The sequence below is a fragment of the Barbus barbus genome (genome assembly GCF_936440315.1).
Source record: "Barbus barbus genome assembly, chromosome: 49".
Lineage (NCBI taxonomy): Eukaryota > Metazoa > Chordata > Actinopteri > Cypriniformes > Cyprinidae > Barbus > Barbus barbus.
The window spans coordinates 13390931-13403517 of record NC_136727.1 but is presented as its reverse complement, the minus strand read 5'-3'; the positions used below and the strand labels follow the sequence as shown (position 1 = coordinate 13403517).

The following is a 12587-nucleotide window of genomic DNA, read 5'->3' as shown; positions in this document are numbered from 1 at the left end:
ACTGTTTTGTGAATGCTTTGAATTCGGACATACTACTCATTTCACATACTATGTTTTTGCCTACTATATAACAGGGAAGTAGGGATATAGCTAATACATGACAAATGTATTTCAGTAGCAATGAATAAAGTATATTTTAGTTTACTAAACATTCTTGTCAGTACATTCAGCAGTTTGGCCATATTTAAAAGGCATAGAGGTACTTATGAAAATACATATCAAAATGTAATTATAAAAAAGTCCTACTTATGTGGATATTAAAAGTTCAGCTAATTGTATTTAGTATTACTTTTAACTATAGATTTTAACTCGATTTCAATTAACATGCAATTAAGCATTTGAAAGCAGTTTGCACTTAAGTATATTCTTGTACGTTACATTATTTTCATAATACCTACTCCTTTTAAAAGAATGTTAGCATGTACTTCTGTTTCACACTGTTATCGGTATACTATGATTTGGGCCGTATTAAACTTAATCTTGCCATATAGCACAGAATTGGGATGCAGCCATCACTAGCACACAGCGCTATGCCCCTGAGATGTTTATGTAAGCAGGTGGTACACCATCATGTGGACCAGTGCCAGACAGCCACAAATCATGAGAAATATGGTTGCAAGTGCAACAAAGATTTCTTTGAGGTCAGAGGGCTGGTTTTGTCCTGTAGCAGTCTCTCAAAAGGCACTGGAGTAGGTTAAAAAGGTTGTAGAAAAACAGGGAATGGAACCAGCCGGATTAATCGGTACATGTGTAGTTATTTTCTGTCCACACACAGGTAACAGAGGTAACACGGGTAATACACTCATCAAATCTACATACTGATCATATGGTGCTTAGTGTAATTTAAGTGTGCTAAAATGTAGCATAGAATGAGAAGAGAGTTCTTCTCATTTATGAATATTCCCAGATACCACATGTACTTTGCAAGATCACTTCATCTGGAAAGCATCTGATGTGTAGAAACATTTGATAAACATCTTTAAGATGTCAGGTTCACATTCTAAATCATAAACATCTTAAAGGCATTTTCTAAATGTCTATGACGTATTGCTGATGAGCAAACACTAAAAAGTATGTCTTCCAGATTTTGAATGATCATGTCTATTAAATTGTATAGTGTATAACCAAAGCTGTAATCTGTGAAATTAACCATTTCTCTTTCTATATTTATTTAGATGGCTTGCATTTTGCATATGAACCGGTTAGCAAACAGCTAGCTGATTAGTTTGCTAGTTTTGCTTGTGTAAAATTGCCCAAAAAAGAGAGCTCAACGTGCTGCAACTTCAGAAAACATGTGCAAATAGAAAAAGCACCAGCAAATCAAGAAAACATCATCAATTTGTCAGCAGGTGCTGCAAATGCTCACAACACAAACAAAGAAAGAATTGTATTTGCAGCGCGTTTCTTTGTTTGGTTGTGTTGTGTGCATTTGCAGCGCATGTGTTGTCACATTGACTAAATTGTTTTCTTAATTTGCAGGTGTTTTTCTATTTGCAGCACGTTGAGCTGTCTCGGCCACCGTATATTAGGTTTATTTTAGGATCCATTTGGGGGTCCATTTATTCACCTCTGTTTAACCCTGGGTGTAAGGCCAATATGGATAAGGACTGCTCACTGAATGCCTATAAACGACAATGTATGCCTACCTTACTCAGACTGTGATGATCACATTACCAATAAAGAATCCTCCTGAGGACACACCAAAATCTCCTGGTCTTTGCTTCGGAGTTTCTTACAATTTCATAACATAAATTTTCTTACATTTGGATAGTTGTAATATGAGAACATTCACACTAATACTTGTTTTCATCGGCACAAGTTTTGGCAGGAAGTTGATTTTGTAGTTGTCATGCATTTTTGAATGTTAAATGATGTGACAGACAAACCAAAAAAAAGTGTTAAAGAAAAGTAAAGTGTAATTCACATATGCATTTACTTTGGTGCCACTGTAAAAAGTGGACATGCAATTGTTACCTTATAGAGCGATTTCTAACTGATTTGTCCTGTAACAATTAGGTTTATTGGTGCAAATTAATTCATATAATTTGGTTCAGTGATGTTAAATAATATTTTTGACTTCAATAAAACCAATTAATTTATATATTATTTAATGTTGTAATTTTTTGGTTACCATTTTTTCACTGTGTGCTACTTCCTCAAACAGGTGGGAAACCAAAAAAAAAAAAAAAGAGAGAGAGAGAGAGAACAAGCAAGGAAGTGGTATATTGCAGTTCTGCCTACATCCAGAGGGCCTGGAAAGTTACAAATGGTCAAGAAGCAAAAATTTTCAAGTTTTTTAAGCCGTGAGAGAAGAAAAGTGAGAGATGCAAAATGCTGGATGCATCAGTACTTTATCATTAATAAGCTCCACATTTTACTGCTGTGGCCATATCTGCAGTCTTCATGCCTCTGCAGCAGGACAATGGCATATTCACAAAGGTGATCAGGAACTGTGGGCACCTTTCCATAGTTTGTAGAAAGGTAGTAGAAAGATTTTTATATTTTTGTTGCACTGAGTTCCTGTATGGGTCACATGGCCATTTCATGTGATGTATAATTAACTGTTAAATATATTTTTAATAAACATTAAAAAAATCTAATCCATTTTTACATTAACAATGCATCAATATTCATTTATTAAAGCCAAGTATGAATCTCAGTTTGTGGTTTTAAGAATTTTACATTTATTGCAGAATAATAACTCAAAGCAGTAACAATTTCAACTACATTTTATTTGTGAACTTATGTTCAGCTATTCTTTTTAATAGTTAACTATTTTTTAAATTTTTCAGATCATCAGTTATCAAAGTTCGGTTCAGAGATTTACTTTAAATTTCATCAAGCTGATTATGCACTAAAAACTCCTACAGATCTTGTTTTCATGCTATTTCAAGTCTTATTTTGATGTAAAAAAGTGGTTATTGTATTGGTCATTATATTGTTCATTCAGACTGATTCGCAAACGCGAACAAACACAAGAGGCGGGATTTTATCGCCTCTTTATTTTTGGTTTTTATATTCAATCACAGCCAAACATGAGTCATTATCCAATCCACATCCAGTCACTAACACTAATCCCCCAGTAAATTCAAGGCACGCTTTAGGGGGTCTGTTAAAACTCAGTGGGCTCAGAGGAGGCGAGAAATGTGGACTCTCGCAGTAACTTTACCTGCTGGTGTCGCAGCTGGATAGTTTTACTTTAGGAAAACAAGTGATTTATACACTTTTTGCTGTCATATTTTGTAATATTGTAATTTTTTCAGTTTTCATCCACAAAAAAAAAAATCCAGCCACCTCTCTCTCTCTGTCTCTCTCTCTATATAAATATATACACACACACACACTGTATGTGTGTATTATTTTTGTATTTACTGAATGTTTTTTTTTCAAGATAATGTACTGGAAGTAACGTAATGATGTAACAGTTTGTGTCTTTGATGACATTTGACTTGAAATGTCCGTACATTCAAGTGGAGATGATTTTAGTTTAAAATGTGTATCTTCTAAAGTTGCTGCTCTTGTTATGGGTGCAATGAACCCAAGCAAAACTGAGATAACTATCTCTTTACCCATTTAGGGACATGACATAGTACTTTGTGGCATAGTTAAAAATGCAACTTCCTGGTAAGAAAGGGCATTAATGCAAAGCTAAAGAGGAGAGTGTTTCAGTGTCTTTGAAGTGTCTTTATCTTTGTTTGAACTTTTGGATATGGCAAGATTCTTTGCACTAGGACCCTTAGTTTTGATCCTATGCGTGGTCTTATGTAAGTACAAAAATGTAACCTAAAAAAAAAAAAGATTAACATTTTTTTTTTTTTTTTTTATAGATTAATTTGTGACTGCATATACTATGTATATGCACATATTTATGTATGTGGTGTTTATAAAATTTATAGTAATATTTTTTTATTTTATTTTATTTTTTTAACTGCTGTATTTTGTATTATGTGGCATTTTGTGACTAATTTATTTTAATTAATTGTTCGCATAACTTAGAAAGTCATTGTCGTGGCATGGATTCATTCATATTTTGGTCCAGTTTCTGTGTTGTCATTGTTTACCCAGAAGAAGGGGAATTCTCTTTAGATGGCCAAAGTGATAGCTTTGTAAAGCATGGTAGTGAATTCAGAGCTTGTGAAATTTAGCAAAAGAGTGTTTCACTAAAGGCCTAATGTGATTTTTTTTTAGAAAGGTTCTGGGGGACACTTGTGAGAGTCTATTAGCTAAAGTTTGTATTATTAACTAAAAAAAAAAAAAACGTCAAAGAATGGAAAACCATCATGTAAAACGTATATTCTACTTGTATTTTAAGGACCCTATTTTTTTTCCCCAACATTATTGCGACCAATATTTGGAATTTCATCATGTGATATTTAGATTTTTTTTTTAATTGGTTACATGTGTTTCTTCGTCTTGTTTGTCTTATGTGCACAAATTGTTCAGTTTTATGATCCTTTGTGTTTGTGAAATGCAGTGAGCTGTAAGCTGCAATTATCATGTTTCTGTAGAGCCGTGGTCTGCGTTCATTGCAGCTGTATGGTGTAGCTTTTAGTGACAGGAGTTTGAGTCCCAGGTCCGATCATATTCCTTTCTCTTCTTTTCGTTTGTTGTGTATTAATCTGTCTTTTAAATGTTGGAGAAACTACCATTTCTGCAAATAACATGAATAACAGGAAATGCTTTATTTATAGTGATTCATTAACCGGTGAACTGGTGTAAGCCGTATCAGCTGAATTGAGCAGTGGCTTTACGACTCATATGAACAAGCTTGCTTTGCTTCTTTACATAGGCTATACTTGCTGTATGCCTTAAAAACAATATAGATAAGTTTCTGACGAATTTAAAAAATAAATAAAAAAAACATTACATTTCCTCTGATCTGTTTGGACCTGGGACTCAAACTCCTGTCACTAAAAGCTACACCATACAGCTGCAATGAACGCAGACCATGGCTCTACAGAAACGTGATAATTGCAGCTTACAGCTCAAGGCATTTCACAAACACAAAGGATCATAAAATTGAACAATTTGTGCACATAAGACAAACAAGACGAAGAAACACATGTAACCAATTTAAAAAAAAATCTAAATATCACATGATGAAATTCCAAATATTGGTCGCAATAATGTTGGGGAAAAAAAATAGGGTCCTTAAAGTGGATCGCCATTCAGATCGCCATTCTACTACACATGTCTGACTGCCTACTTCATTCATTCCATAGGTAAAGTGTACAGATAGGCTTGTGAGCATTTTAAGTTAAGGCCGCGTGCAGTCGTGGCATATTGGAAAGAGAGTTGGACTTGTAACCCGAAGGTTGTGGGTTCGAATCTCGGGTCCTGCAGGAATTGTAGGTGGGGGAGTGAATAACCAACACTCTCTCCACCCTTAATGCCACGACTGTGGTGAGCAAGGCACCGAACCCCCAACTGCTCCCCAGGCACTGCAGCATTGTCTGCCCACTGCTCCGGGTGTATGTTCACTGTGTGTAAACTTGGATGGGTTAAATGCAGAGCACAAATTCACGAGTATGGGTCACCATACTTGGCCACACACCACTTCCCTTTCCCTTTTTGAGCTCTCAGCCACCGTAATTAGCATATTAAATGACAGATGAATTGTACCTAAACATTTATAAAAATCTCTAAATTTTTAATCTTCAGTTTTTTTGGTCAGTTAAAGTGGATCACCATTCAGATCGCCATTCTACTACACATGTCTGACCGCCTACTTCATTCATTGCATAGGTAAAGTGTACAGATAGGCTTGTGAGCATTTGTGAGTTAAGGCCGTGGAATGACAGTCTCAAAACAATACACAAATACAAAAGCACGTATTTATAGACATTCTTAAGGCAGAACACTAATTCAAAGGACTCGCAATTAGTTGTGCATGAAATAACGGGTACAGAAACAGCATTTGAGTATTTAATTTAATTCCTGTAATCTTTAATTAATTCCTGTAATTACTTTAAAAATACTGTGAAACCTCTTCCTAACCTGCCCTGTATCTCACCTCAACAGCAGCAAAAGTGTTTTGCAATACAACATGAACACAATAAGTACATTGTACCTAACATTTTTTTTTTAAAACTTAAGTACACGCTGGTAGTTAAAGACACCAAATATAAAGTCGGACCAGATGAAAATTTTATTTGATCAAATAACACTTATATTTTAGGAAATGTTTCTGATTGTAAAAACCCGAATTGCACATCAATCTCACCCACACACACCACCTCGCAACAACAAAGCACCATCACCACTGCAGGCAACGCTGCTTTTAACATTAAATTTCTTGTTTTTTATTATTTTACCAATATAGAATTTTCTTCTTAATAAACATCTGTTTTGAAAAGAAAATCAGAAAAAAATCTGTGCTAAAATAATAATTTATTATTATTATTATTATTATTATTATTACTATTATTGTTGTTTTTGTTATTATTATTTATTTATTTTATTGTTTTTTGTTTAGAAGAAGAGTTCAACGAACAGCACAAGTTACTTGTAGCTTGTAGCAATTTTAATGTAATCTGTAACAAACTGATTTTTTATTTTATTTTTTAGTAACTCCACAAATAGATCTGGCCAAAATAAATGAGCATCATTGATCACAGCATCATTACTTCTGCCATTACTTTAGAGTATTTGTTGAAATAGCTGTTGCAATACTTAGCATGTTTCCGCAGTTTCTAAATGCATTGCTAAATGCCAAAAATACAATTAATCTAGATATATAATCATGCATAGTTAAGAAACCAAAGTCTTTTTAAAAAGCAGGAGAAAACGCTTCCTTTTGGCACAGAAGCAGTTCATTCTGTTGAGTCTCAGAAATAAATCAATGATTAAGCATTCAGTTGCACAATGTAATTCTGATAATTAATTTGGTTTTTATCTCACAATTTCCACAGATGAAGGAACAAATGGTTCAGGTAAGTGTTGCTCTGTTTCTGTAATCCAGTTCCTGATTTGAACATATGGGTCAGAAAATATATTTCAGTGAAAACTTAGCATGCATAGATATTTCTTCATGCTGTCAATCTATCAATACAGACCCTCAAACAAATCTCTCCACATCCACCACTTTACCAAGCACACCTGCAGCCACCACTGAAGGTAAAGCTGACATCAAACACACTCTCCTGTATTGTTATACTTTCACACACAATCTCTCACACTCTGACCTCCAGCTTCCCATCATGCCATGCTGCACACAAATGTCACTGAGTACATTCAATGATATATTTAAATATATATATATATATGTGTGTGTGTGTGTGTGTGTGTGTTGTTGTTGTTGTTGTTGTTGTTCTTTTCATATTAAAAATGTTTAGACAAGTTTCTAAAATAAAATAAACATATTTTGAAGGTAAACAGTTTTATAGAGTGTATTTAAATATTAAAAATATCTCACAAATGTCAAACAGTTTTAATTCATAGTTGTATATTTTGGTGCAAATTCATCTGTAATCAAACATTGCTAATGGTCATACTCTTTATTGTTTAATACTAATTAATTATTAGTAACTTGATATGCTTTGATATTGTTTCATGGTGTCCATCCATTGTTACAGTCCCTCAGTCAGATCCCTTCAATCTCACCACTTCACCAAACACGCCTGCAAATGTCACTGAAGGTAAAGCTGACATCAAACTCACACTCCTGCATTATTCTCTCACACTCTGACCTCCGTCCTCCCATCATGAGCACACCAGCTCTGAGCTTTTTTATTTTTAATTTTTTTAAGCGTGAGAGAGACCCAAACAAACAATTTCACATTTTAGACAACCTATGACACATGGAGAGCTGTAATATCTGACACATGAGTTATAGTGAGAGAGCTATCATTTAAATAAAGTCCCTCACACCTGTGTGCCAATCTACATTTCTTTTATATGACCGTTCATTTCCTTATAGTCACATAATCTGTTTTTCTGTTTAGCAGCAATAAACCATTCGTGCAACCACTGTATGGTACAGTGATCAACTAGGAAAATTGTTCCTAGAACTGTTTTAGACCGCAATATTGTTAATAATATTAAAATTTATTTGTTAATCATAAAGAACGCTTTATCATGTGTTAAAATAATATGTTAGTACCTGTAATAATACTAATAATGTTAATACCTGTTGCAGACTTGTTTACATTTTTACAATATATATATTTTTTTAATTTGCAACATTTAAAGACATGAACATGAAATCAAATTGGATTTGTTTTTTTACTTATACATGTATATGGTGATATTTTGCACCATTTGTCAGACAAAAAATACATCTTTGTAACGTAACCCTAACCCTTTCATCAAAATGTTATAACCTATTTTTGTAATGGATACTTTTTTATAACCATTCACTGCACCACACCACAGTCTACATCTACATCAGGTAATGAAGCTTGTAGGTGAATATATAGTAGTCTTCCAACAATCATATATTCTGTACTGAACTAAATCTTTTTACAGTCTCATTTAAAAACACATGGCAAATTTGTACAAATGTAACGTTTATAGTTTTTCACATTTTAAAAATAATAATAATTATAATTGAAGTGTACCATGAAGTATGTTAATTACTATGCTAATAATTTGTTAATTTTAAAGTTCATTTGTAACATATTTTTATATATTTGTATTTAAACATTAAAAATATTGCACTAATATCACAGTTTTTCAAGTTATACCTCCCGTAAATGTTATTGTTGACGTCAAAGATTGTGCAGCTTCAGTTTAGTGCTTTAGTGTTAATTCTATAATTTACCGTGGTTAATACTAGTACAATATAACAATAATAATAAGTTATGCTCAGTACCATAAACTTGCATTTCCCTTAGAAACAGGCCCCTCACCCTCACGCACTCCTACACAAACTTCACTATCACCAGGTCAAGGTAATGATTCTTGAAATGCATTATTTCTATGTTAATTGAGCTTTGTAGTACATCTGTCTTCTGGTCAGTCATGTTTATTTGAAGGTAAATTTGGTGAAAAAATTTGTGTCCATGACAGCTGAATTTGTAGTTGTAGAGAATAGCCACACGTGTATCAGTAAATTTGAAGCCACAGACAAAAGTCGCAAACTTCTCTCCCACAAACACAACACAACAGTTAAACCTTCTCTTTCTTCTACTTTTGTAGTACTTCTGTAGTCTGGTCAGTCTTGTTTAACTCTTCTATTGTCAACTAGCAACTCAACCAGACACCACCTCACCACCAAACACCACAATCACACCCCTTACCTCCACACAACCCACTTCAATCTTACACACATTCACCAGCATCACGGGTAACACCACCACGTTTGTGCTCTCTGATAAAATGACTAATGTTTATTGGGACAAAATTGAACTTGCATTTCTCTTAGAAACAGGCCCCTCACCCTCACGCACTCCTACACAAAAACCACCATCACCAGGTCAAGGTAACGATTTGCTTCTTGAAGTGTGTTGTTTATTCATTAATTTAACTTTGCAGTACAGCTTTAGTCTGGTCAGCCAGTTTTAACTCTTTTATTGTCAACTAGCAACTCAACCAGACACCACCTTACCTCCAAACACCACCATCATACCTCTCACCTCCACGCAGCCCGCCTCAACCTTACACACATTCACCAGCATCACGGGTAACACCACAACATTTGTGCTCTCTGATATAATTATTAATATTCATTGAGACAAAATTGCTTAATTTATGATCATTAACTTAAATATGTGCTTTTCTCAGATCCCGCTAAAGGCCGATGTGAGTATTTGTTTATATTGTGCCTGTTCTGTGAAGTCAACTTTGATTGTGTTGTTCAACACGGTTTGCTTCTTATGAATTTGTGAATGTTCATATGCACTTACACACAGGTCAGTACAGTCTTAAGAGTGAGAACAAAACCGTAGCCACTGTGGTGAAAATCAACGGCTCTCAGGACCAAAGTTACACAATCAGGATAAATGTTAAGCACAATGAGATCCGTGCTGAGAAAATATCTAACCAAACTGACTTTGAAATTCAGTTTGAATGGTTAAAACCATGCACTGTGTACACTGTCAGTGTGGATGACTGTAAACCAAGTGGAAAGAACACCTTTACTTCCAGTGGTAAGTGTGAAAAAGAATATTTTTGCATGAATTAAAAGATAGACTCAGATGGGTCATATTTTACAGTGACATCACACTTAAAAACATCCAGTTTGTTTACACTTAACAGATTGATATTTTGTTACATAATACAATGATAGTCATTTTAAATGTAATTTTTACATCTCCAAATACTCTTTGGGAACTTAGAGAGCAATAATTCATATATGTCATGTTTTTGAACTGTCTATTTGTATTGTGTTGCTGAATAGATATTGTGATGTAATATGTCTCTTAATGTTTTTACAGTGTCAATGCAATTGGTTATATTAGTATGGCATTTCCTAATCAATCCCCAACTAATCAAACAAGACAATCAGAAAAAATAGAAATTGATTTTCACGATCTTTTAGAACAGGGGCTGTGACGTTACCAGAGTAAGGAGAAAACAAGAATCTTTAAACAAGAGAATAATGAAAAATATGAGAGAGATGATTAATTTGAGTGGGTTTTTTACTGAATTGCAAATGTTAACAAATGATTTAGAGGTAATGGAACTTCAAACTCTTGCTACAGAAATATAAAAGTCAAGATGTTATGTTTCCGGTATGTGCTGTATATGGAGAGCATGAATATGAATTGCTGTGAAGTTATTCATAATATGTTTATGAAGCTTGTTTTGCAAAGAAATGGTTGATGTCAAGGAGATGCATTTTGCACTTGTTAAATACATTTGCAGAATGGACCTTCTAATCAAAATAAAGTCATGAGGTGAAGTTATTTAAATATGAAGTTATTCATATTTGCTATATATGAAGTGTATGGTTTTGACACCTATATTTACAAATATATACAGTATGTGTGAAATGAGGTGATACAATTTTCCATAGTTTAAAATAATAATAGGCATGATTGCTCTCTAAGAAATGGAGAAGTTGTTATTTTGTATTTGAAGTGTTAACCCTGCCATGAGTAGTATCTGGGTGAAGGGTCTCTGCCAGCTTGAGGAACTGAAACCAACCCAGACAGCGGGGGGAGGCAGAGAACACATGCAGGAATAAAGCAGGTGGATGGAGGACTATAAAGGGCTGAACACAGAGATGGACTGGGCCGGCTAATTGCGTGGTGAAGACTTCTCGTTTGTTATTTTTGTTATTTGCTTACGAGTTCCTGTATTTTTTTTAATAAAACGAAACCATTGTATTGGTGATTCGTTAAACTTTTAAATCAGTCTCTGAGTAATTAATTCTTAAATAACTAGTTATCAGAACCTAAATAAATTCTTACTTTGAGTTTCAAGTGGTCAGAACTTGACTGAATTAGCACAGACACCGGCAACAGAGGGGTGAAGCTACATCTAACATCCATTCAACGGAGAGGTGAGTATAGAATGGTCTATTATGAGCCTATCATGAGAAATATGGATATGATTAGTGGGTTTTAATTCCCTGTACCGGTATAGAAACACTACAACAGGAAAAGGAGAAACTGTTCCAAACACTAATGTGACAAGTGTGACAGATAATGAAGTGTGTTTGAAAGGAGACTTCACTGGTATTCAATGGAATCTGACTGAATGTGTTGAAATAACGGAGGAAAACTCTTGCTCTTCCACACACACCGTTGTACTGGACACATGTAACTACACAATGAATGTTGATCTGCCCCCAGGTTAGTATTTAATAAACTAAACAGATGTATCGCTATTCAGTTTAGTTTTCAATGTGAAAAACATGCTCAATTTTTACTGCTGTTTAATCACAAATGTCTGTAGAATAATGTTGAATATTTAAGCACAATCACACTCACATTGATGCTGTTGAATTAGCTCTTTCTTCAGTTCATGAGAGTGGATTTGAATTGGTCACAACACGCAGGAGGCCCAATTGGAAATTTAATAGCATTAATTGCAAAATGACTGTATTAAATATAATGATATACAGTACATAATTCTATAGATGGCATTTCAAACACTGATTATTAATATCTGTTTAATAACATATTTTGTGTATCATAACAAAATTAAAACAAACTTAAAGCAGTTTTCCACGAACGTTATCATTTTCATTTTACTTGAATTTTAGTTCTACATTTTGTGTACCTTAATTCAGATTCATTGTCATTTTTCCTGTTTGTATTTGCATTTGCATTTGCATTTATTCATTTAGCTGACGCTTTTATCCAAAGCGACTTACAATTGCTATATATGTCAGAGGTCGCACGCCTCTGGAGCAACTAGGGGTTAAGTGTCTTGCTCAGGGACACATTGGTGTCTCACAGTGGATTCGAACCCGGGTCTCTCACACCAAAGATAAGACACATGTGTCTTATCCACTGCGCCATCACCACTACCCATTGTCATTTTTCCTGTTTGTTGCTGACGTGTTTGTGTGATGTTACTTGAAAAGTTTGATCTGTATTTTTTTTAATGAACTGAATGTTTCTGTTTCAGTAAAAAAATAATAATAAAAAAAAACAAATTCCCCCCTCCACCACTCAAAAAAAAAAAAAACCTCCCTC

The 12587-nt window shown here is 34.2% G+C and overlaps 1 protein-coding gene across 2 annotated transcripts; it reads left to right on the top strand.

Annotated features, from left to right (window-relative positions):
• The first annotated feature begins 3634 nt into the window (after positions 1 to 3634).
• Positions 3635 to 11292, top strand: LOC306867751 (receptor-type tyrosine-protein phosphatase C-like). Of its 2 annotated transcripts, XM_079413601.1 has the most exons (7): positions 3637 to 3764; positions 6912 to 6932; positions 7054 to 7116; positions 7575 to 7637; positions 9724 to 9741; positions 9852 to 10088; positions 10377 to 11292. In XM_079413601.1, exons 1-7 carry the CDS (start codon positions 3710 to 3712, stop codon positions 10454 to 10456), a joined length of 537 nt encoding a protein of 178 aa, XP_079269727.1. In that variant the 5' UTR covers positions 3637 to 3709; the 3' UTR covers positions 10457 to 11292. The 2 variants fall into 2 exon arrangements, with proteins under 2 accessions (XP_079269728.1, XP_079269727.1); XM_079413602.1 differs by lacking the exon at positions 7054 to 7116 and having other exon boundaries at positions 3635 to 3764; positions 10377 to 11291.
• The last annotated feature ends 1295 nt before the right edge of the window (positions 11293 to 12587 follow it).